We start from the raw sequence: 27,131 nt of genomic DNA, 5'->3' as shown, positions 1-27,131 counted from the left end.
CTGACGAACTACACTGGGATAAGTTAAAACACATACCGCATATATAGGGCAGATGCCTTGGTTGTTCTTGTGCTCACAATATTGGAATTACTGAAGGGAATAAGGGGCCCCTCCAATGGCTCAGTTAGTAAAAGTTATTCAACAGTGCTGAATTGACTGATGCATGTTAGGAAAAATGCAGGTTCTTTCTCCAGTCGCTGCTAAATGAGTTGTCAATTTGAACAACTACTCAGCACTCCTAGGATATGGAAGGGGTGAAGAAAATTTGGCCAGATTTCCTCTTCTGAATGATATCCAATGGCCCTTGCTGGTAAGTGGGCTTATGGACATTAGCTGAGGGTAACATTAGTCTTAACTAAGATATATTTTTATTTGTTCACGGGACGTGGGTGTCGCTGGCTAGGCCAGCATTTATTTCCCATCCCTAATTGCCCTTGAGAAGGTGGTGGTGAGCTGCATACTTGAACCACTGCTGTCCTTGGGGTGTTTGTACACCAACAGTGCTGTTAGGAAAGGAGTTCCAGAATTTTGACCCAGTGACAGTGAAGGAATGGCGATATAGTTCCAAGTCACGATCGTGTGTAGCTTGGAGGGGAACTTGCAGGTGGTGCTGTTCCCATGCCTTTGTCCTTCTAGGTGGTAGAGGTCACGGGTTTGGAAGTACAGCATGGCTAGACGACCCGAACCTGACATGTGTTGGGTTCCGGTCGCACTTCCGGGTCCAGCATTCGGGTTCGGGTTGGGTACGCTCTATCACCACTTAAGGTAAGTGGCTCCAATGTTAATGTACTTTTTGGACTTGAAAGGTGGTTTTGTTAAGCTTGTGCAGATAAGCAACAAAGTGAAAAACGGAAGGTAGGTTAACTGATGGTCAGGTTGGGTCGGGTGAGGGAAAAAGCGAAAGGACTCGGTCCAGGTCGGGCTCAGGTCGTGTTTCATTTGCGGACCTGAGCTGGCCTTTATTTGGAAGGTGCTGTCGAAGGAGCCTTGGTAAGTTGCTTCAGTGCATCTTGCAGATGGTGCACACTGCTGCCACTGTGTGTTGGTGGCAAAGGGAATAAATGTTCAAGGTGGTGGATGGGGTGCCAATCAAGTGGGCTGCTTTGTTCTGGATGGTGTCAAGCTTCTTGAGCGTTGCACCCATCCAGGCAAGTGAAGAGTATTTCATCACACTCCTGACTTGTGCTTTGTAGATGGTGGACAGGCTTTGGGGAGACAGGAGGTGAGTTACTCACCAGAGTTTCCAGCCTCTGACCTGCTCTGATAGCCACAGCATTAAGTGGCTGGTCCAGTTCAATTTCTGGTCACCTCCAGGATGTTGATAGTGGGGGATTCAGCAATGGTCATGCTGTTGAATGTCAAGGGGAGATGGTTAGATTCTCTCTTGTTTGAGATGGTCATTGCCTGGCACTTATGCGGTGCAAATGTTGCTTGCTACTTATCAGCCAAAGCCAGATGTTGTCCAGGTCTTGCTACACATGGATAAGGCCAGCTTCGGTATTTGAGGAGTCGCAAATGGTGCTGGACATCGTGCAATCATCAGTGAACATTCCCACTTCTGACCTTATGATGGAGAGAAGGTCATTGATGAAGCAGCTGAAGATGGTTGGGCATGAGGAACTCCTGCAGTGATGTCCTGGGACTAAGATGATTGACCTTCAACAGCTTCCACAGTTTAACAGCTGTCTAAGTTCACAGATAATGAATGGGCATACAAATAAGCTACTGGATTATGGACAGTACTTGTGGAACCCAGTATAAGTCACTGCCTGTGGGAGAGAAAGGGATAAAATTGAGGGAATTTAAACTGAAGATACTTGGTGTGTACCATAAGGAGTCTAGGTCTTAACTTGGATTAGGACTGTTTTTGGTTTGGTTTGCTACCAGATGATAAGCAGCCTTTAGTGTTCAACATTTAGGCCAAATCTTATTGGAGTGTGGCATCTTGCGGTTGCATTATTAGTTAGAGATTTTCAAACACCCTTACAGCTCAAAATTGTTTTGCATCATAACTTGCTGCAAATGCAAGCTGATAACAACATGACGAGGGCAACAGGGCATCTGGGAACTTAGTGAATAGCAGAACCAACAGTGTATCGCCCTAATCCATGAGATTTAAGGATTGAGAAATAAACAGGAATGATGGAGAAAAAGGATGCATTAGAGTCCAATCAAGTACAGAAAGAGTAACAAAGAGAGGGATTGGATTGAGTGAGAGAAAAAAAGACAGAAAGGAAAAGTGAGAAAATTCTAAAATGACAATTTTTAAATCTCCAAGACTTTAGTACATGCAGAGATGAGACTGAATAGTTTAAATGATTGCCTTTCTGGGCCGGAGAGATGGATTTGTATTATATTAACAATTGTTTAAAGGGTACATGTGCTCTTAATTACCAGCCTAACTTTCGGCAGCAAATATAATGGAAAATTAATGTGGAAATCCAGCAAGTTCTTAAAAATAATGGGGTGGCTAAGGGCAAGATACCATGTGCACAAAGTAAATGTGTGGCTAAATTCTACCAGCAAGTTCTGGAGATTTGCAACTCATGCTGTATCCCTAACCCTCCACCACTGGCACACAGTGGCAGGAATGGGTACCATCCATAAGGTGCACTGCAGCAACTCGGCAAGCTTCCTTCAACAGCACCTTCCAAACCCACGCCCATCTCTACCTAGAAGGACAACGGCAGCAGATGTATGGGAACACCACCACCTGCAGTTCCCCTCCAAGTCACTCACCATCCTGACTTGGAACTATATCATTGTTTCTTCACTGTCGCTGGGTCAAAATCCTGGACCTCCCTCCCTAACAGCACTGTGGGTGTACCTACCTCACATGGACTGCATACTCACGGAATCATACCTGACAGACAATGTCCCAGATACTGCCATCACTATCCCCAGTATGTCCTGTCGCACCAGCAGGACAGACCCAGCAGAGATGGCAGCACAGTGGTATACAGTAGGGAGGGAGTTACCCTGGGAGTCCTCAACATCGACTCCAGACCCCATGAAGTCTCATGCCATCAGATCAAACATGGGCAAGGAAACCTCCTGCTGATTACCACCTACCGCCCTCCCTCAGCTGATAAGTCAGCACTCCTCCATGTTGAACAGCTCTTGGAGGAAGCACTGAGGGTGGCAAGGGCGCAGAATGTACTCTGGGTGGGGGACTTCAATGTCCATCACCAAGAGTGGCTTGGTAGCACCACTGCTGACCGAGTTGGCCGAGTCCTAAAGGACATAGCTGCTAGACTGGGTCTGCGGCAGGTGGTGAGGGGACCAACAAGAGGGAAAAACATACTTGACCTTGTCCTCACCAATCTGCCTGCCGCAGATGCATCTGTCCATGACAGTATTGGTAGAGTGACCACCGCACAGTCGTTGTGGAGACGAAGTCCTGCCTACACTTTGAGGATACCGTCCATCGTGTTGTTTGGCACTATCACCGTGGATAGATTTCCAGCAGATCTCGCAATGCAAAACTGGGCATCCATGAGGTGCTGTGGACCATCAGCAGCAGCAGAATTGTACTCAACCACAATCTGTGACCTCATGGCCCGGCATGTCCCCCACTCTACCATTACCATTAAACCAGGAGACCAACCCTGGTTCAATGAAGAGTGCAGGAGGGCATGCCAGGAGCAGCACCAGGCATACCTCAAAATGAGGCGTCAACCTGGTGAAGCTACAACAGAGGACTATTTGCCTGCCAAACTGCATAAGCAGCATGTGATAGACAGAGCTAAGCGATCCCATAACCAACGGATCACATCTAAACTCTGTAGTCCTGCCACATCCAGCCGTGAATGGTGGTGGACAATTAAACAACTTACTGGAGGAGTTGGCTCCACAAATATCCCCATCCTCAATGATGGGGGAGCCCAGAACATCAGTGCAAAAGATAAGGCTGAAGCACTTGCACCAATCTTCAGCCAGAAGTGCCGAGTTGATGATCCATCTCGGCCTCCTCCTGAAGTCCCCAGCATCACAGATGCCAGACTTCAGCCAATTCGATTCACTCCACCTGATATCAAGAAATGATTGAAGGCACTGGTTACTGCAAAGGCTATGGGCCCTGACAATATTCCGGCAATAGTACTGAAGACCTGTGCTCCAGAACTTGCCACGCCCCTAGCCAAGCTATTCCAATACAGCTACAACACTGGGATCTACCCTGCAATGTGGAAAATTGCCCAGGTACGTCCTGTACACAAAAAGCAGGACAAGTCCAACCCGGCCAATTACCGCCCCATCAATCAGTCTACTCTCAATCATTAGTAAAGTGATGGAAGGTGTCATCAACAGTGCCATCAAAGCAGCACTTGCTTAAAAATAACCTACTCAGTGACGCTCAGTTTGGGTTCCGCCAGGGCCACTCAGCTCCTGACCTCATTACAGCCTTGGTTCAAACATGGACAAAAGAGCTGAACTCAAGAGGTGAGATGAGAGTGACTGCCCTTGACATCAAGGCAGCATTTGAGTGAGTATGGCACCAAGGAGCCCTAGCAAAACTGAAGTCAATGGGAATTGGGGGAAAACGCCGCTGGTTGGAGTCATACCTAGTACAAAGGAAGATGGTTGTGGTTGTTGGAGGTCAATCATCTGAGCTCCAGGACATCACTACAGGAGTTCCTCAGGGTAGTGTCCTAGGCCCCACCATCTTCAGCTGCTTCATCAATGACCTTCCTTCAATCATTTGGTCAGAAGTGGGGATGTTCACTGATGATTGCACAATGTTCAGCACCATATCCAGGCTGATAAGTGGCATGTAACATTCGCGCCACACAAGTGCCAGGCAATGACAATCTCCACAAGTGACAATCTAACTATCTCCCTTGACATTCAATGGCATTACCATCGCTGAATCCCCCACTATCAACATCCTAGGGGCTACAATTGACCAGTAACTGAACTGGAGTAGCCATATAAATACCGTGGCTACAAGAGCAGGTCAGAGGCTAGTAATCCTGCTGCGAGTAATTCATTTCCTGACTCCCCAAAGCCTGTCCGCCATCTACAAGGCACAAGTCAGGAGTGTGATGGAATACTCTCCACTTGCCTGGATGGGTGCAGCTCCAGTAACACTCAAGACGCTCGACACCATCCAGGACAAAGCAGCCCGCTTGACTGGCACCCCATCCACAAACATTCACTCCCTCCACCACTGACGCACAGTGGCAGCAGTGTGTACCATCTACAAGATGCACTGCAGAAACGCACCAAGGCTCCTTAGACAGCACTTTCCAAACCTGCGACCTCTACCAACTAGAAGGGCAAGGGCAGCAAATGCATGGGAACACCACCACCTCCAAGTCGCACAGCATCCTGATGTGGAACTATATCGCCGTTCCATCACTGTCGCTGGGTCAAAATCCTGGAACTCCCTTCCTAACAGTACTGTGGGTGTACCTACCTCACATGGACTGTAGCGGTTCAAGAAGGCAGCTCACCACCACCTTCTCAAGGGCAATTAGGGATGGGCAGTAAATGGGGCCTTGCCACCGATGCCCACATCCCATGAATGAATAAAAAAAAAGGTACAACAGTGCTAATCACTCCCTTACGTGTGAGCACCTTAAATTTAGAGTATGCCATACTTCCCAATACTTAAGTATACCCCAGGGGTGTATTAACAGGATCACCTTGTGATCTGAAATTGATATTCATGTCTCGCACGAACTTTCATATTCACCTCTTCAATCTTTCAGAAGATGGACCAAGAAAACACTTGGTAAGACAAGGCTAGATACAAATCATTAAGCTGCTTTACTTCACAACATGAAGAGCAACAATCAAGATTGGATTCACTTAATTCAAACAGTCCAACTTGTCTTTACGTAATACAAAATAATGAAACTGATATGCTTCCCCACATTAATGGGTTATCTTACTTGGCTGAAATACAGTCAAGTCTAACTGCCCTTCTTCAATGTAACTTTCTGATATTTGGAAGGCTTGCCCTTGCAGCTTTCAGAATTTTAAAACCTGACGACTAGCTTGCGTTCCTGTTTTTTTTCTCTTTCTTCATAACCAGAGGAGAAGGTTTATAGCAGACAACATCTGCAAAGTGGCTATGACTAGGGATCTCCAGGAATGAAGTGTTCATCAATTACTGAGATAGGTAACAAATTACTTACTGTTTTCAGTCTTTGGGGAAACAACTTCAAGATTATTCCAATAGAATTTTAACTAGCTTTTGTCTTGGTGCTTTTTTTTTTAATGAACCTATGTGAATACACCGTAATTTAAAAGCCCAAAATTTAAATGCAACTCTTTTCCAATTCCTTTCTGTGGAAAAATGGTTAAAATGAAATTCCTTATATACTCCCCAAGAGAAGCACTTTCCTCATATTTAGCTCCTTAACCCATAATAGATGGGAGTTTGTCGCATTAAAAACAATAGGCACAGAAATCTGCCATACACTGATGCATTATACCTTCAAGCTGTCTCAGGGGCCCAGATTTTGCTGTGATAATGGTGGCAGAATAACACAGAAATGCAAAAGTTGCAGTCAGTGAATCTACACTCCTCCATAGAATGCACTAGAGAGGTTGCCACAGACTGCAATCTCCATTGCACTCATAAATTGACAAGAATTTTCACTTCTACTCTGTTAGCCTTGCTGTAAAAACCCTTCAAAAAGTTACATCTTGTTGAATGAAGTGCAACTGAGTTTTTAAACAGTGCCAAAACTTCATAATTATTGCTAAACACCCTTAACTGGCCCTGAAAAATGAATTTTAGATTTGTGGAATGTCAAATTTCTTCACAATGGTAAAAAGAAATTCACATTTTAAAAAAAAATATATTTTTTTTTAAAAAGCTTAATTACCTTTATTTTAGCTTCTCTTGATACAGTCATTTAAATTTTCAGATAGTGAAATAAATGTATAAGTGGAATATTTTAAGTGCTTTTAAGTTCCTAGTTTGCTGCATGTGAATACTGCAATGTGATTGTTTGCCTAGCTGTTTGCTAAATCACTCCTGCTGCATGCCAAGATATTCCCATTGACTTGGTGCCAGATTTAAACTGCCATGGAGAAAGGGGAAAATTCCCACCACAGAGATCGCTCGATTTTTGTAGGCAGTTTTCTTTGAGGTCAGTGGCCAGTGCCCTTGCTACGCCACTGACTGCAAAATCTGGGCCAGCATCTCAATTTAAACATGTAGGATTCTCTGTGTTATATAAACTTATAACTATAGATCGAGGAAATATTTCAGAAGGGAGGCACTTACTGAAGCACTTACTTTCAAAGTGGACGATTCCATCAATTTGATCGATAAATCCATTCATTCGGCCCTCAGTGATCATTTGAGATGCAATTTTCTCTGCCTAGTGGAAAAAATACAAAAGGAAGCAATTATTTTACCAACTCAACACTCCAGTTATCAGTATACCAGAAAAGGCAGAGGACTTATGTAAATCAACAGTTGAGAGGTGATCAGCATACTAAGGAAATAGTGAAAATTAACACTATTAAAACTGCTAAATGAGGAGAAAGCGATCGAACGTTTCCATTTTATCACTTTTTTTTCTAGCTAAAGCTAGATATAGAATGAGTGGTATTGCAAACCTACAATTTAATAATTTGCTTTGGACTTGGGAGAGATTTCAAGAGATCTACTGGGACTAAACAAAGATTTTGCTTCTCATACCAGCAGGATACTTAGTCTAATCTCCTTAAAGTTAAAAGTGAAGACTGTCATTTTTCATTTACCAGTATCATTTGAAAAGCAATATTTGGAACTGAAAAGCTCACATTAAAGCTTTCAAAATGTTGACTTGATCCTCATTTGTATTTGTTAACCGTTTTAGTTTTTTCAAAATCCTCCTTCTGCCCATGATCTGCAAGGAGTAATTTTTCTGTACTCTATCCTCGGAGGTGGTAACTAAAGGGTCAACAATTACTGTAGATTCAGTTATCTTCTAATTGTGCTATGCTACCAATTTCTCTCTGAAATGGTGGATATTGCTGTAGAGACCAGAGTCTCAAATTTAACACCCCCATTCATCAGGTCGGGGCTAAAATAAAAGGGTTGAGCAACTTGACCCCATTCCCGTCCCTTTCAATCTTAACATGCCAAAATCAGACCATTGACAAGGATCCTGCAAAAGGCAGATGGGGTTCTAAGTAACATTCCAAAGTTGTGGCCGAAAGACATCATTGGTGCTATAACTTATTTAACTGGAAGGGGGGTGGTTCAAGCTGTCAGCTGACTGGCTGCTGATCTGAGGCAGGAGCTGCCGACTCCCAAACATAAGTGCTAAAGATCTGCTCTTCTAGCACTCTTTGCGAGCCAGAAGGAGCCTGGCACCCCTACCTCCCCACTGCACACTCTGAACCCGATCTCTCGAGTCTCACCATTCCTCCCAATCTAAACCAGAGCTAAGGTTTCCTTCCGAGTGCTGGGGTCCTTGGCTATGGCCTCCTGCCGCTAGTTTTCACTCCCGCTTGCCAGCCAGGCAGGAGGCAGACCAACAGTATTCAAGTGCCATGCCGTTAAGATCAGCAGGACTTTCACCTCCCTAGCCTTGTCGATACTTCGGCCAAATATCAAGGCCCAGATGTTTACATAATGTAGCTTTTATTTATAATTAAATAGTAACATTAAGTACAAAAATATATATAATGATAAAGTTTGCAATAAGTCAATCTCTCTTCACAAGCAGCTTTAGATTACGTATAAAATTCTGGGATAATGTCGAACTAAGTTCTGGTGCTATAGGAGGAGATTAGCCTATTTCATTTTCATAAATCTTCAGTATGTCCCTTAAGCAAAGAGCAAACCTGTGCACCAGTATAGATCCTGTTTCAAGATCTTACTTTTACCTTTTTAGATGTCAATACCAACCCTCATTTGAGGTGTAAGATCTTGGACAAAGTCAGTAATACTTCATACATATACAAAAGTGCCAACAGAAAAACGGTTGTAATAAATGCTATGATGCAAATCACAAAAGACATGATCACTTCAGTTGTTTCTGATCATATAAAACCATATCATGTGTTATGAGAGTGCTTTTCTAAAAAAAATATATATTTTTAAGGACTCATTTAAATTGTGGAAATGGATTCATTTGGAAGCCTGAAGAAATGCTGAACTTTGTTTTTTTTCACTGGGGTCACTGAAAGGACACTTGACTGAAAACACTTACTGGAAGAATCGAAGAGTGCTAAAAACAACCTTTGCTGGAAATCATGTGCTTTAAGCTCAATAAACAACAGAAACCTTAATGACCTGGGGAAGATGTTTACAGAGAAGCCACATGTCAAGGCTTATGGAGGTCAAGAGGTTGACTTTCTGTTTCGGGGCTTGGATTGTTCTCAGTTCAGTTGAGGTGTGAACTGTTTTAAAGACAGCTGGTTTTGCCTGTCAAAAATAAGAAACCCCCAGCTCATTTTGCCTGCACCCCTCTAAGAGACCCTGAGAAGTAAAGTGTGTCAGTTCCTCTTTCCTCCTGTCTTTGCAAAAACCCTGCGATTCAAGTGTGTGTTGGCTGAAACTCCTTATACCATGTCTCCTGGAAAGCCTACCAAACGATTTCTCAAAATCTCCAGAACCAATTGCTTCTGACAAGATCTCCATGACCCGTCTCTGCATACTTGGAAGCCAGACTAAAAGGGTCAACTGACTTCCTTCCACTTCTCTTTTTTTTTGTCAAGAATTAACAAGTATTTGGCCAAAATATTCACTTCTGTCTTTTTTTTGTAACAGACTTCTGCAGAGAGAATTTCTGCAATTTTTTTCCTCTGTGTGCGTGTGTGTGTACGCGCGCACGTCTGGGTGGGGGTAGCGAATTTAAAAAAGGAATTTTCATATTTCAATCTGTGTGTAAGTGCTTTGCTTCATTACTGGATAAGTCTTGTTTGATAATAAACTGATAATTTTGTTGTTTATTAAAGAAACCTGGTTGGTGTATTTTATTCTGGGAAAAAGAGTAGAGTCTATGATTGATTGGGTAACTGTGTAATCATTTTAAAAAAAATATGTTGTGACTTGTGGAAAAATGGGACTAGAAAAGTCAGTGCATCCTCCCAAGCAAATCATTTGGATTTTTTAAAACTGCATTAAACCAGCATTTTAAACTCAATATTGACCTTTTTTATGGTCCCTATTTATCACAATCAAACAGTATTGTAGTATATTGCATGTCATTGTCCAATTCTATCAAAGTATGTAAAAAAACTTTTCCAAGTGCTTTTAATCAATGTGAAAAGTATTCCATTTTCACTCCTTGTACAAATTTGAGGATCATTTATTTAAATCAGTGAGTGTAACTTAGTATTGTATTGATAAATTTTTATTTTTGTACCTTTGACACCAAAATTTAAAGACAGACTATTTAACTGTTCATTAAGGTAGGGGATATCAGACTAGGTATAGCATAGACACAGTGCAAAGAGCAAAAGGTATTGGAGATACACAGCAGGCCAGTCAGTATCAGTAAGGAGAAAACACAAGTTAACATTTTTGTACAGCAATAAGCATCCATACTCAAAACATTAACTTGCCTTTCCTTTTTGCTAATGCTGCCTCAGCTCTTGTGCATTACCTGCATTTCCTGATTTATTTCAGATTTCCAGCATTTGGACATGTTTTGGTTGCAGAGGAAATATTAATTTATTTTGTCCAATATGCCTCAGAAGCAATAAAGCATCCCCCGCTACACCAATATGAGATTTCCAGTCCCCATAACAATCATTCTGTGAACTAAGTGGGAGATTATGGCTGATTTTGTGTTGCGGTCTTGCACATTTCAAGAACTAGATTGATATTGCACAAATTTATTTCATGGATGACTTTTGTAGTTAGCAGAGTGCTGATTTTGCATCACATCAGTCTGACCCACAATGGAATGAAAGTACCAGAAACAGACTGAAAAAATTAACACTGCCCTACTGGAGACAAGAGAAACAGCTTTTGTAAACATAGATGAAGAATAAAGAATCACAGAATGGTTACAGCACAGAAGGAGACTATTTGTCCTGTTGTGTCCATGGCGGCCCATTGCAAGAGCTATTCCCCACTCCCTTGTCCATAGCTTTGCAAATCTTTTCTCTTCAGATAATTATCCAATTCCCTATTGAAAGCCATGATTCAATCTGCCTCCACCACAGTCTCAGGCAGTACATTCCAGATCCTAACCACTTTCTGCATCAAGAAGTTTTTCCTCATGGGCCTCTGATTCTTTTGCCAATCATCTTAAATCAGTGACCTCTGGTTCTCAACCCTTCCACCCAATGAGAACAGTTTCTCCCTATCTACTCTGTCCAGCCCCCTCAATTTTGAATACCTCTATCAAATCTTCTCTCAATTTTCTCTTCTCTAATGAAAACTGTCCCAGCTTTGCCAATCCATCCACTAACTGAAGTCTCCCACCCCCGGAACTATTCTCATAAATCTTTTCTGCACCCTCCCTAATGCCTTCCTAAAGTGTAGTGCCCAGAATTCGACACAAAGACTGCTGGATAAATCTAAGTGCAGTCTTAGGAAAATTAACATATAACATAGTTTCAGCAAAAAGGTTGGCTTTAAAATACACTAGGATGGAACGAACTGATTAATTCACCAAATATTTTAATTAAGCTGAACTAGTGGAAAGCTTCCACTGAAAACTTTTACTATGTTAATAGGAAGATAAAAAGTCAATCGGGTAAACTAAAGAATAACATGGGTAAAACTATTGCAGTTTATTGACTATATTAATTCAAAAGTCTTCGATAGGTATATCAATAGCAAAACAGTGGTAAGAGGAAGAGCTGGGCCGATTAGGGACCAAAAACAGGATTTACTCATGGTGGCAGAGGGCATGGCTGTGGTACTGAATGAGTACTTTGCATCTGTCTTTACCAAGGAAGAAGATGCTGCCGAAGTCGCAGTGAAAGAGGAGGTAATTGAGATACTGGATGGGCTAAAAATTGTTAAAAAGGAGGTATTAGAAACGCTGGCTATACTTAAAACTGATAAATCACCAGGACTGGATGGGATGGATCAGAGAATGCTGAGGAAATTGCGGAGGCATGGGTCACAATCTTCCAATCGTCCTTAAATACAGAGGTGGTGCCCAAGGACTGGAGAATTGCAAATGTTAGCCCCTTGTTCAAAAAAGAATAAGCCCAGCAGCTACAGGCTAGTGAATTTAACCTCAGTGGTAGGAAAGCTTTTAGAAATGATAATCCAAGGCAAAATTAACAGTCACTTGGACAAATGTGGATTAATAAAGGAAAGCCAGTATGGATTTGTTCAGGGCAAATTTTGTTTAACTAATTTGATTGAGTTTTTTGATGAGGTAACAGAGAGGATTGATGTGGGTAATGTGGACTTCCAAAAGGCATTTGATAAAGTTCCACATAACAGGCTCATCAGCAAGGTGAGGTGGCATGGATACGAGGTTCATTGAGTGACAGGAAACAGAGAGTAGTAGTGAACAGTTGCTTTTCGGATTGGAGGAAGGTATATAGGGGGTTCCCCAGGGGTTGGTATTAGGACAATAATATAAAAGCAAAATACTGCGGATGCTGGAAATCTGAAATAAAAACAGAAAGTGCTGGATACACTCAGTAGGTCTGGCAGCATCTGTGGAGACAGTAACAGATAACATTTCACGTCTGTGACCTTTCATCAGACCTAGCAAAGGTTATAAATGCAATAGGCTTTGAACAAGTGAAAAGCGGGGTGGTGGGGAGGGGGGAAGAGATCAACAAAAGGGAAGATGCATGATAGGGCAGAAGACAGGAGAGATTAAATGACAAAGATGTCACAGAACAAAAGGCAAAGGGAGTGCTAATAATTGTATTAAAACACAAAGCATTAGTCCAGAGAGTGTGTTAATGGCAGAATAATGAATAGCTCTGCTCAAAAGCAAAAACATGAAAAACAAGTTAAAGACAGACCCCTGGTTAAAATAAATTAAATTAAACCAAAAAAAAAGTCAAGCTCTGAAATTGTTGAACTCAATGGTAAGTCCAGAAGGCTGTAGAGTGCCTAATGAGAAGGTAAGATGCTGTTCCTCGAGCTTGCATTGAGGTTCACTAGAACACTGCAGCAGGCCAAGTACAGAAATGTTGGCATGGGAGCAGGGTGGTGAATTAAAGTGGCAAGCAACCGGAAGCTCGGGTCATGCTTGCTGACTGAGCGGAGGCGCTCCACAAAGCAGTCACTCAATCTGCACAATTCTGAAGGGAGTGCAGGAGCGGAGGGACCTGGGGGTACATGTGCATAAATTGTTGAAAGTGACAAACAGATTGAAAAAGTGGTTAATAAGGCCTACTACGTTTGATAAATAGAGGCGCGGAGTACAAGAGCAAGGAAGTTATAGTGAACCTTTATAAAACACTGGTTTGGCTACAACTGGAGTATTGTGTCCAATTTTGGACACCACATTTTAGGAAGGATTAAAGAGTTAGATTACAGAGTTGCTCCTTAAAACCCACATCTTTGACTAAGCTTTTGGTCACCTCTTTCTGTAGCTGGTGTCAAACTTTTAAAACAGTAAAGATGTCCCAAGGTGCTTCACAGAAGTGTAATCAGATGTCGAATTAAATGGATAACCTGCCTGCTCAGGTTTGGCCCTGTACCACAGCACACAGTGTACTTACATCAGAGAATTGTAAGGAAATGGTTAATACTTATTAACTTTTACTTTTTGCCTGTTCGCGTAAATTTAAATTAAAAGGAATGCAAATCAGAGACCTGTTGTTAACAAGTTAGTGCATCAACACAGAACAAGTAGGGACAGTCTTTGCTGATTCAGTGGAGAAAACAGTCTTTGTTAGCTCTAGACTTGCAAAGGCACCAGCCCTAGAAAATTAGGGAGTGTGAATCAAGTTATGGGAGTTATACATGTTAAAACATTAGTCCAGCTCATTGGATGAAGTAATACTTCGAAGCATGTGGAATCTCATGTAGCCACAGTGGAAAAAAAAGGTATAAAAAGAGGGATATTAGAATAGTCATTTCAGAAATTGACAAGGCCTGATCAGCCATTAAACCTTCTAGCTCAAAACCTATAATGAGGTAAATTTTCTGGTCTTGTATCGCAAGTGCGACCTTGGCTGTATCTGTATAGCCAACGATACTGCAGTGACGGGGCAGACCAAGGCAGAGCATGACTGGAACTTGCATTTGCTAACGCTGGTTGCTCGTCGTGAGGGCCATGTGTTTAATAGCAAGAAGTGGCAGGTCAATGTTGGCACATCAACTTCTTTGGGTCGATATATTCCATCACAGGAAAATGCCCAAACCCAGCTAAGATTGAAGCTATCAGAGCCATGCAAACTCCTCAGGACTGGGATGACCTACAACTGTGTCTAAGGCCGTTAGTCCTGTAAATCCGCTGTTTCGCTGAGCGAGCAGCATCAGTTAGGGAATTGCTGCATAAAGATACCCCTTACTTGTCAAGTCAAGTATTATGACCCAACCAAAGAGACTATACTCGTAGCCGAGTATCGGCGCTAGCATCAGGCAGGAAGGGAAGCCAATCGCCTTCACGAAGAGTTTGTCACAAACTCAATCCAATTACTCCAACATCGAACGTGAAACCATAGCTCTGGTTTTTGGTATGGCTAGGTTTCACACCTCCTCGTTCCGAAAACATTTAACCGTAGAGACTGACCACAAGCCACTTGAAACCATATGGCGCAAACCGTTTATGAGTGCTCCTCTGCGGTTGCAGAGACATTTGGTGGAGGCCCAGGGCTATAATTCTGACGTCTGATATAAACCAGGCAGAAAACGGTCATATCAGATACCCTGAGCAGGTTGCCTAACCCAAATACAGATGCAGATGTCTCGCTAGATTTGCATGTCTACAGTGTGGATACTGAGATTGAAGATGCCCTGAAGATCGACATCCATGAGATCAACTAAGGAGATGAGACGGCACATGACGCTACACTATCGTCGTTTTTTTTTACTTTTGCTTTAATCAGAAACAAAGTTTATAATTAAAGAGGATTCAAAAACATAAATGAGCAGCAAATATATGTGAATAACTCTCATGATCAAAACACAAAGAATGGTCTTTGGGTTTATTGTTCTGGATGCACCATCAGTCTTCCTCCAATTCTGGCCTCTTGTGCATCCCCACTTCCTTTGCTCCACCATTGATGGCCATGCCTTCAGCAGCCTAGACCCTAAGCTCCTTGAAGTTCTGCAGCCTTTGGGACTGGGTGCATACAATGTGAAGACCTTTCAGAGGTTGCAGTTCTTCTCACTTCTGTGGGGCTCAAAGTCCGTAACTGTTCTGCAGATTCACTATCGTTGTTGTGGAAGGTGACTGTGGAAGGACAGCCTGATTCCATATAGCAAGTAAACGAATGTCTACGCTGTTTCTGGCTGCATCGAGACGAGCTTGACATATCACAAGAGATCATTTTCAATGAGAAACAAGTTCTGATATTCTAACCCAACTGCATCAAGGGCATTTAGGAATAGAACGTACCAGATGCCTTGCTAAAGAGACGATCTACTGGCCAGGAATTAACAGCGATGTTGAGACGGTGGCGAAATCCTGTGAGGCATGTCAAAGTTGTCAGCCAAATCAACAGAAGCAACCCTTGATTCCACATGAAACACCTTCACATCCATGGGTGAATATTGGAACGGATTTATTTCACATTCAAGGTGATGATTTCCTCCTTGTTACGGATCATCTTCACCCAAGTTTCTGATCATCGGGCAGCTGCAAGATATGTCAAGTGCAGCAGTTGCTGTGATGGTCATTGCTCTGTTCAGCCTATCTGACGTGCTGAAGGAAATCATCGCCAATAATGGGCTGCAATATGCAGAAGACCATTCTAAGAGATGTGTGCCAGATGGGAAGTACATCATGTGACATCGTCTCCGCATTATCCAAAGTCCAACAGCATGGCTGACGCATTGTGCGCACCATCAAATCACTGATTTTAAAGTGTAGGCAGATTAGGAGAAGATCTCAAGGTTGCAATTCAGCACCTCCCGGCTACTCTATTGGACATGGACTTAACGTTGCCTGCAGCGTTGATTTTTGAAAGGCAGGTAAGAACTACCCTGCCTGGTCATCGTCTCTCTAAGTTTTTCACAGTAAAGGATATTCTTCTTTGGCCTCCTTGTCTCGAGAGACAGTGGGTAAGCGCCTGGAGGTGGTCAGTGGTTTGTGAAGCAGCGCCTGGAGTGGCTATAAAGATCAAATCTAGAGCGACAGGCTCTTCCACAGGTGCTGCAGATAAAATTGGTTGTCGGGGCTGTTACACAGTTGGCTCTCCCCTTGCGCTTCTGTCTTTTTTCCTGCCAACTGCTGAGTCTCTTCGACTCGCCACACTTTAGCCCCGCCTTTATGGCTACCCGCCAGCTCTGGCGATCACTGGCAACTGACTCCCACGACTTGTGATCAATGTCACAGGACTTCATGTCGCGTTTGCAGACGTCTTTAAAGCGGAGACATGAACGGCCGGTGGGTCTGATACCAGTGATGAGCTCGCTGTGCAACGTATCCTTGGGGATCCTGCCATCCTCCATGTGGCTCACATGGCCAAGCCATCTCAAGCGCCACTGGCTCAGTAAGGCGTATATGCTGGGGATGTTGGCCGCCTCGAGGACTTCCGTGTTGGAGATACGGTCCTGCCACCTGATGCCAAGGATTCTCCGGAGGCAGCGAAGATGGAATCAATTGAGACGTCGCTCTTGGCTGACATACGCTGTCCAGGCCTCGCTGCCGTAGAGCAAGGTACTGAGGACACAGGCTTGATACACTCGGACTTTTGTGTTCCATGTCAGTGCGCCATTTTCCCACACTCTCTTGGCCAGTCTGGACATAGCAGTGGAAGCCTCCCCCATGCGCTTGTTGATTTCTGCATCGAGAGACAGGTTACTGGTGATACTTGAGCCTAGGTAGGTGAACTCTTGAACCACTTCCAGAGCGTGGTCGCCGATATTGATGGATGGAGCATTTCTGACGTCCTGTCCCATGATGCTCGTTTTCTTGAGGCTGATGGTTAGGCCAAATTCATTGAAGGCAGCCGCAATCCTGTCGATGAGTCTCTGCAGACACTCTTCAGTGTGAGATGTTAATGCAGCAATGTCAGCAAAGAGGAGTTCCCTGATGAGGACTTTCTGTACTTTGGACTTTGCTCTTAGACGGGCAAGGTTGAACAACCTGCCACCTGACCTTCAGTGGAGGAAATTCCTTCTTCTGAAGACTTGAACGCATGTGAGATGATCCCAAACAGTGTAGGTGCGAGAACACAGCCCTGTTTCACACCACTCAGGATAGGAAAGGGGTCTGATGAGGCGCCGCTATGCTGAATTGTGCCTTTCATATTGTCATGGAATGAGGTGATGATACTTAGTAGCTTTGGTGGACATCCGATCTTTGCTGGTAGTCTGAAAAGACCACGTCTGCTGACGAGCAAGACTACACCTTCTTCAGGCAGGGTAGGGATCCTGAAGAACCAAGACAGCATGCAGTGGGCTTCGCCATCAGAAACTCCTTGCTCAGCATGATAGAGCCACCCTCAAATGGCTCGGAACGCATACTGTCCAAACGACTGCTCATCGCCTCTGGTCCAGTACACCTACTCAGCATCTATGCTCCAACACTCTGCTCCCCACCTGAAGCTAAAGGCCAGTTCTACGAGGAACTCCATAATATCCCCAATACCGAACATCTGTTCCTGCTGGGGGACTTTAATGCCAGGGTTGGGGCTGACCATGACTCATGGCCCTCCTGCCTTGGGCACTATGGCACTGGAAGGATGAATGAGAATGGACAGCGACTGCTTGAGTTGTGTACCTATCATAACCTCTGCATCACCAACTCATTCTTTCTTACTAAACCCTGTCACCAGGTTTCTTGGAGGCACCCAAGATCACGTCGTTGGCACCAGCTGGACCTCATCGTCACAAGGCTAGCCTAAACAGCGTTCAAATCACATGCAGCTTCCACAGTGCGGACTGCGACACCGACCACTCCCTGGTGTGCAGCAAGGTTAGACTCAAACCAAAGAAGCTGCATCACTCCAAGCAGAAGGGCCGCCCACGCATCAACACGAGCAGAATTTCTTATCCACAGCTGTTACATAAGTTTCTAAATTCACTTGAAAAAGCCGTTCAAAACACTCCTACATGGGATGCAGAGACCAAGTGGGCCCACATCAGAGACACCATCTATGACTCAGCAATGACCACCTATGGCAAACGTGTGAAGCAGAATGCAGACTGGTTTCAATCTCACTTTGAAGAGCTGGAACCTGTCATAGCCGCTAAGCGCATTGCACTGTTGAACTACAAGAAAGCCCCCAGCAAGTTAACATCCGCAGCACTTAAAAGTAACCAGAAGCGCTGCACAAAGAACAGCCAGGCGCTGCGTAAATGACTACTGGCAACACCTATGCCGTCATATTCAGCTGGCCTCCGACACCGGAAACATCAGAGGAATGTATGATGGCATTAAGAGAGCTTTTGGGCCAACCATCAAGAAGATCGCCCCCCCCGCAAATCTAAATCAGGGGACACAATCACTGACCAACGCAAGCAAATGGACCGCTGAGTGGAGCACTACCTAGAACTGTACTCCAGGGAAAATGTTGTCACTGAGACCGCCCTCAATGCAGCCCAGTCTCTGCCAGTCATGGATGAGCTGGACGTACAGCCAACAAAATTGGAACTCAGTGATGCCATTCATTCTCTCGCCAGTGGAAAAGCCCCTGGGAAGGACGGCATTACCCCTGAAATCATCAAGAGTGCCAAGCCTGCTATACTTCCCGCACTCTATGAACTGCTTTGCCTGTGCTGGGACGAGGAAGCAGTACCACAGGACATGCGCGATGCCAATATCATCACCCTCTGTAAGAACAAGGGTGACCGCGGTGACTGCAACAACTACCGTGGAATCTCCCTGCTCAGCATAGTGGGGAAATTCTTCGCTTGAGTCGCTTTAAACAGGCTCCAGAAGCTGGCTGACCGTGTCTACCTTGAGGCACAGTGTGGCCTTCGAGCAGAGAGATCCACCATTGACATGCTGTTCTCCCTTCGCCAGCTGCAGGAGAAATGCCGCGAACAACAGATGCCCCACTACGTTGCTTTCATTGATCTCACCAAAGTAAAGGATATACTTCCTTCGCAACAAAGGAAGATGAAGGCATCGTATTACAGGCAAGCAGGACCAGAATTGGCTCAGTTGCGGGGAGGACAAAAAGTCAGAGTCCTCAGACATGTATCACAAACTTAGTATCCTGCAGAGGTTGCTAATATATGCGGCCAGCACAGATCATACGAGGTCCAGACACCCAAGGTGCAATTCTCAGACAAAACCGAAATCAACTCAGAGAGCTGTACGACAACACTACATATGACAACCTTGTGGCATCATGGACACTTTCAAAGTGTTATGACCAAGACAGGAGTAATGCACTGTTAATTCAATCCCACTACTCCACAGGTCACAGTATATTAGTAAAGTTTCCCACCTACTGGACTCACTCACTCACTCCCCAAAGTCTTTCCACCATCTACAAGCTACAAGTCAGCTGTTTGATGGAATGCACTCCACTTGCCTGGAGGAGTGCAGCTCCAGCAACATTCAAGTAGCTCAATACCATCCAGAACAAAGCAGTCCATCTGATTGGCACCCCATTCACCATCTTAAATATTCACCACCTCCGCCACCAGGGCACAACAGCTACAGTGTGTACCATCTACAAGATACACACTTCAGCAATTCACCATGGCTTCTTCGACAGCACTTCCCAAATCTATTACTTCTACCACCAAGAAGGACAAGGGCCGCATGCACATGGGAACACCAGCACCTGCAAGTTCCCCTCCAAATCACACACGATCTGTAATTTGGAAATATATTCTTGTTCCTTCGTTGTCGTTGAGTCAAGATCCTGGAACTCCCTACTTAACAGCAGTGGGGGAGTACTTTCACCACACAGACTGCAGCAGTTCAAGAAGGCGGCTCACCATCACTTTCTCAAGGACAATTAGGGGATATGCAATAAATGCCAATCTTGCTAGTGACACCCACATCCTGCAAAGGTCGCACAGACCCGAAACGTTAACTCTGTTTTTCTCTCTACAGATGCTGCCTGACCTGCTGAGTATTTCCAGCATTTTCTGTTTTTGTTTCCAATTTCCAGCATCCACAATGCCATGTCTTTGTATTAATCATGACATACACAACTTTAATATAGCGGCGTGACACCAAAGTCGGTGTGTAAAGGCACCTTTAAACGTGGCAATGGATTTCTATGCTTTAGGAAATATTTAGCTGACCAAAAATAGAAGCAGAGAAGACAGTTACTTTGATAACTAATTTTAGACAGCAAACAAAATGAAGCCAATAGCACACGAGTTTGAAAAATGCCCCATTACTGATGTGACAAGACAACCAATGTGTCTAATTTATTACACCGAAGAAGGGTCACTGACCCGAAACGTTAACTCTGCTTCTCTTTCCACAGATGCTGCCAGACCTGCTGAGTGATTCCAGTATTTCTTGTTTTTGTGTCTAATTTATTCTTTACTCCAGCTCATTAGACTTTGGCCCCTTCTTCAAAATAAGAATTATGTTTGTTCCTTTTCGCTATTCTAAAACAATGACGACTATGACAGCAGAAATTTGTAAGCCAAGGAAGATGTTAATTCCTCAAAATACTACATTGAGAATCCAAGCATCTGCATCATTGGGCTGAGTAGATTTTGTGGGTTCCAAGTTTTGAGGAAAAATTTGGCTTTACTGATTTGCTTCTGCTGATCGGGTTACAATATGTTAATATGGCTTTTGATACTTGACTCAGGATTTGAGATAACTTTTCAGAGGCCAATTTTCACATACTGATGTAAGTCAGTTTGACGGAGAACCAGAAGAGTTGGGAAGAGTTGTGGGCATTAGGACACAGCACAAATGAGGAAGACACAGGGGTGTGGCACAAGCATGTGCTTAGATTGCCTTGGTTTGTAGCCAAATTATAAATCCAAGCAAGGGGTTTCAGGGTACTCTACGACATGGCTGTACAGGCTGTCCATGCAATGCTTCTAGAATCCCTCAGACTTCTTTCTTGCCTTGTTATTGGTCACAGTAAATTGCGCTTTATAAATAAATGAACACGGTCAGAACACTGCAATTAAGCAATGGACCCACGGCCCAGGCCATTATGCGACGTGAAATTAGCCAAGAAAACTCCACTCGAACCAAGACCTACTGCATAGTTGAACAAGTTCCAAACTATTAAGAGCTGGACTGATTTCACCAGAATGGTATTGTGCCAAGAGCATTCAAATTCTATGAGTCAATACATATGCATAATTATTAACAAAACCAGCTGCAGATCCGAGAGTGTTTATGGAGCATACTGGTCATAGGAACAAAAAATGTGCATGTGAAACTTAAAAGAATGGGGACAATTAAAGGGAAACGTCACAATTACATAAATATACAGCTCGGAAACAGGCCATTTGGCCCAACTACTCTGTGCTGGTGTTTATACTTCACACAAGTCTCCTCCAATTCCATCTAACTTATCTCAAAATTCTGAAAACCTTTAGAAAGACACAGAGGTTTTTTTTTTTAATACAGTACAGCACAGTACAGGCCCTTCGGCCCACTATGTTGTGCCGAACCTTTAACCTACTCTAAGATCAAACTACCTACATACCCTTCATACTACTATCATCCATGTACCTATCCAAGAGTCGCTTAAATGTCTCTAATGTATCTACTTCTACTACCACCGCTGGCAGTGCATTCCACACACCCACCACTCTCTGTCTAAAGAACCTGCCTCTGACATCTCCCCGAAACCTTCCTCCAATCACCTTAAAATTATGCCCCCTGGTGATAGCCCTTTCCACCCTGGGAAAAAGTCTCTGGCTATCCACTCTATCTATGCCTCTCATCATCTTGTACCCCTCTATCAAGTCACCTCTCATCTTTCTTCGCTCCAATGAGAAAAGCCCTAGCTCCCTCAATCTTTCTTCGTAGGACATGCCCTCCAGTCCAAGCAGCATCCTGGTAAATCTCCTCTGCACCCTCTCTAAAGCTTCCACATCCTTCCTATAATGAGGCGACCAGAACTGAACACAATATTCCAAGTGTGGTCTAACCAGGGCTTTATAGAGCTGCAGCATAACCTCGCGGCTCTTAAACTCAATCCCCCTGTTAATGAAAGCCAACACCCCATACGCTTTCTTAACAACCCTATCAACTTGGGTGGCAACTTTGAGCGATCTATGGACATGGACCCCAAGATCCCTCTGTTCCTCCACACTACTGTACAGGCCTGTATTCTGCATTCAAATTCGACCTTCCAAAATGAATCACTTCACACTTTTCCAGGTTGAACTCCATCTGCCACTTCTCAGCCCAGCTCTGCATCCTGTCAATGTCCCGTTGCAACCTACAACAGCCTTCCACACTATCCACAACTCCAGCAACCTTCGTGTCATCGACAAACTTGCTAAGCCAGCCTTCCACTTCCTCATCCAAGTCATTTATAAAAATCACAAAGAGCAGTGGTCCCAGAACAGATCCCTGCGGAACACCACTGGTCACCGAGCTCCAGGCTGAATACTTTCCATCTACTACCACCCTCTGTCTTCTATGGGCCAGCCAATTTTGTATCCAGACAGCCAACTTCCCCTGTATCCCATGCCTCCTTACTTTCTGAATGAGCCTACCATGGGGAACCTTATCAAACGCCTTGCTAAAATCCATATACACCACATCCACTGCTCTTCCTTCATCAATGTGTTTTGTCACATCTTCAAAGAATTCAATAAGGCTTGTGAGGCATGACCTGCCCCTCACAAAGCCATGCTGACTGTCTCTAATCAAACCATGCTTTTCCAAATAATCATAAATCCTGTCTCTCAGAATCCTCTCCAATACTTTGCCCACTACCGACGTAAGACTGACTGGTCTATAATTCCCAGGGTTATCCCTATTCCCTTTCTTGAACAAGGGAATAACATTTGCCACCCTCCAATCATCTGGTACTACTCCAGTGGACAGTGAGGACGCAAAGATCATTGCTAAAGGCGCGGCAATCTCTTCCCTCGCTTCCCGTAATATCCTTGGGTATATCCCGTCTGGCCCCGGGGACTTATCTGTCCTCATGTCTTTCAAAATTTCCAGCACATTCTCCCTCTTAACATCAACCTGTTCGAGCATATCAGCCTGTTTTACGCTGTCCTCACAAACGACCAGGTCCCTCTCACTAGTGAATACTGAAGCAAAGTATTCATTTAGGACCTCACCTACCTCTTCCGACTCCAGGCACAAGTTCCCTCCACTATCCCTGATCGGCCCTACCCTCACTCTGGCTGCCCTCTTGTTCCTCACATAAGTGTAGAACGCCTTGGGATTTTCCTTAATCTTACCCGCCAAGACATTTTCATGTCCCCTTCTCGCTCTAAGTCCATTCTTCAGTTCCTTCCTGGCTACCTTGTAACCTTCTAGAGCCCTGTCTGATCCTTGCTTCCTCAACCTTAAGTAAGCTTCCTTCTTCCTCTTGACTATCTGTTCCACATCTCTTGCCATCCAAGGTTCCTTCACCCTACCATCCCTTCCTTGCCTCATCGGGACAAACCTATCCAGCAGTCGCAGCAAGTGCTCCCTAAACAACCTCCACATTTCTGTCGTGCATTTCATTGAGAACATCTGTTCCCAATTTATGCTCCCCAATTCCTGCCGAATAGCATTGTAATTTCCCCTCCCCCAATTAAATATTTTCCCATCCAGTCTGCTCCTATCCCTCTCCATGACTATAGTAAAGGTCAGGGAGTTGTGATTACTATCACCGAAATGCTCTCCCACCGAGAGATCTGCCACCTGGCCTGGTTCGTTGCCAAGCACCAAATCCAACATAGTCTCCCCTCTAGTCGGCCTATCTACATATTGAGTCAGGAAACCTTCCTGGACACACCTGACAAAAACTGCTCCATCCAAACTATTTGCACTAAGGAGGTTCCAATCAATATTAGGGAAGTTGAAGTCACCCATGACAACAACCCTGTCACTTCTGCACCTTTCCAAAATCTGCCTCCCAATCTGTTCCTCCGTGTCTCTGTTGCTATTGGCGGGTCTATAGAAAACTCCCAATAAAGTGACTGCTCCTTTCCTGTTTCTGACTTCCACCCATAATGACTCAGTAGACAAACCCTCCTCGACGACCTCCCTTTCTGCAGCTGTGATACTATCCCTGATTAGCAATGCCACTCCCCCACCTCTTTTACCTCCCTCCCTATTCCTTTTGAAACATCTAAACCCCGGAACATCCAACATCCATTCCTGCCCCTGTGATATCCAAGTCTCTGTAATGGCCACAACATCTTAGCTCCAAGTACTGATCCATGCTCTAAGTTCATCACCCTTATTCCTGAAACTTCTTGCATTAAAATAGACACTCTTCAACCCATCATACTGGCTGCAACTTTGCCCTGTCTAACCTTCCTCACAGACTCTCTGCACTCTGTATCTGCCTGTTCCAACAGCTACCCCATCCACTGATCCGTAGCTCCGGTTCCCATCCCCCTGCCAAACTAGTTTAAACCCTCCCGAAGAGCGCTCGCAAACCTCCCGCCCAGGATATTGGTGCCCCTCCAGTTCAGATGCAACCCGTCCTTCCTGTACAGGTCCCACCTTCCCCAGAAGGTATCCCAATGATCCACATATCTGAAGCCCTCCCTCCTACACCAGCTCTGTAGCCACGTGTTCAGCTGCACTCGCTCTCTGTTTCTAGCCTCACTAGCACGTGGCACCAGTATCAATCCTGAGATTACTATCCTGCTCGTCCTGCCTTTTAGCTTCCAACCTAACTCCCTATATTCGCGTTTCAGGTCCTCATCCCTTTTCCTAGCTATGTCATTGGTACCGATGTGTACCACGACTTCTGGCTGCTCCCCCTCCCCCTTAAGAATCCTGTAGACTCAATCCGACACATCCCTGACCCTGGCACCCGGGAGGCAACATACCATCCGGGAGTCTCGTTCGTGACCACAGAATCTCCTGTCTGTTCCTCTAACCACTGAATCTCCTATCACTATCCTATTCTCCCCCCTTCCTTTCTGAGCCACAGAGCCAGGCTCAGTGCCAGAGACCTGGCCGCTGTGGCTTTCCCCTGGTAGGTACCCCCCCCCAACCGTATCCAAAACGGTATACTTATTATTGAGGGGAACGGCCACAGGGGATCCCTGCACTGTGTGCCTATTCCCTTTCCCTCCCCTGACGGTCACCCAGCTATCTTTATCCTGTAACTTAGGTGTCACTACTTATCTTAACCTATTAGCAATCTTTACCAAGACCAAAGTGGCAAGGCAGTTAAGAAGCAAAAAGTAACAGGTAAAATGAAATGAAAGGGAATCCAAGGTGCAGCTGTGTCTGCAGGAAAGCAGACAACCTCCTGTTGGATGGCTGTTGGAAGTGAAAATAGCGTTGCATGAGGTGGTTGTGAAGAAGGATGCCCTTTATGTCACTTCACAGCACTATTCCTATATGTCTGTATTGCAACATACCTGGAAGGAGATGGATGCAAGCTTGAGGCCACTTTAACTAATAGCTGTTGTTATAGCACAGATAGCCAGGTGGTGAAGAGTAGAACTAGAGCCAAATTTTACATACTTTTACAGGCTTTTATTTATAGAGATACACATCACCTACATGCACCTCTTAACCCAACCACCACAGGTTCAGTCTGTTGTGCTTTATAAGAGCACAAATGAATCCCTAGCTAATGCCCACCACCTACATACAGTTAAAAACTAATATATAATTAACAATTTACAATTCTCACTTTAAATAAAAATTCAATTTACATGTACAATCAAAATTTCAAAACAAATTAGATCAAAAGACCTCCATTTTCAGTACAAAGCATTACATTGTGAGATGCCTTCCTCCAAGACCAACAATAATTTCTTTGTACAGGCATTTTTTTTGGAAGAACAATCAGAAAGTTGGTGACTTGCATCCACCTATTTAATTTTAGAGATTTCCTTTCTCACCAGCTTTTTCACTGAGCATGTTCAAGACAGTAATCAATAGATTTCTGGAGACAAATGACATCACGGGATATGGAGATAGCGTGGGGAAAGTGGCATTGATCAGCCATGATCTAACTGAATGGCGAAGCTGGCTCGATGGGCTGAATGGCTTACTTCTGCTCCAATGTTCCTATGATATGTACCTATTATCTTACCAGGGCCTTTCCGTTCCCTATGACCCTCTTTTAATAGTATACTGACTCTCCTGGATTGAACTGTCTCAGATGGGATGATACAATGCCTCAGACCTCTCCAAATTTTCTTTGAGACCACAGCCTTGAAGAAAGCCCATCCCTCTGCATGTAGAGCATTCAAATGTGCAGAACAAATGGAACTAATTAAAATGCCTTCTGGAGCAGGAGGACTATTGCACAACACTGAAAACAATTTGGGATTTCGTACATAGACTACTTGATAGGGACTGTATCCTCCAAACATCTGAAGTGAATTCTCTGCATGAACAACTTATGCCATGGCGATTGTCAACTGTCTGGTTGATGAGCTAAAATTTTATGCAGCATTTCACTGATCACCACATGATTCCTTTTGCAAAGTCCATTGCTAAGAGGACTTTCAGCTCAGTATTCATGAGCAAGATGCTCATAGTATCACACGTCTCTGAAGTCATCATTGGTAAATTCCCCTCCATTATCAGTCAGAAACTTTGCGGGTGTCCCTAGTCCAATCCCTATCCATTTCTACATGATTTTGTCTATAATAACCCTTTTGTCCTTGCTATGTATTGTTATCTGGTTGTCAGGTCTATAAAATGTAGGATAAAAATATTTGTCTTTATCCCATATCTTTAGTTCCATGGCAACTACCTTGTTAAAGTATTGTGCCAACAGGAGGCTTACAATAGGATGTGGCAGTGTCGTTTGATAGCTTTTTACAGATTTCACAATTCTTACTAATCTCTTCTATTAGTCTTGTATACTATTCATCAACCAGACTTGGATCTTTTAGCAGGATTTTTAACCTTTGACAGGTAGTGTGAGCAAATTGTCTATTTAACTTTAAGACAATTCGGTTTTTTCCTCTGATTCTTATCACCTGATGTCTTTAATACTTGTCTTAACAAACCTGATGTTTCTCATCGGAG

General features: G+C 44.1%; 1 protein-coding gene across 1 annotated transcript in view; it reads right to left on the bottom strand.

Annotated features, from left to right (window-relative positions):
• The window catches only part of cops4 (COP9 constitutive photomorphogenic homolog subunit 4 (Arabidopsis)), a 78,331-nt gene that overhangs the window by 3,180 nt on the left and 48,020 nt on the right, over positions 1-27,131 (bottom strand). The window contains exon 9 of the mRNA XM_068031063.1: positions 7,253-7,337. Coding sequence (XP_067887164.1) covers positions 7,253-7,337 — 85 coding nt within the window. The remainder of the gene's footprint in view (positions 1-7,252; positions 7,338-27,131) is intronic.

This window comes from Heterodontus francisci, chromosome 1 (assembly GCF_036365525.1).
Source record: "Heterodontus francisci isolate sHetFra1 chromosome 1, sHetFra1.hap1, whole genome shotgun sequence".
In the NCBI taxonomy this organism is placed as follows: Eukaryota; Metazoa; Chordata; class Chondrichthyes; order Heterodontiformes; family Heterodontidae; genus Heterodontus; species Heterodontus francisci.
This window is presented reverse-complemented; position numbering and strand designations above follow the sequence as displayed.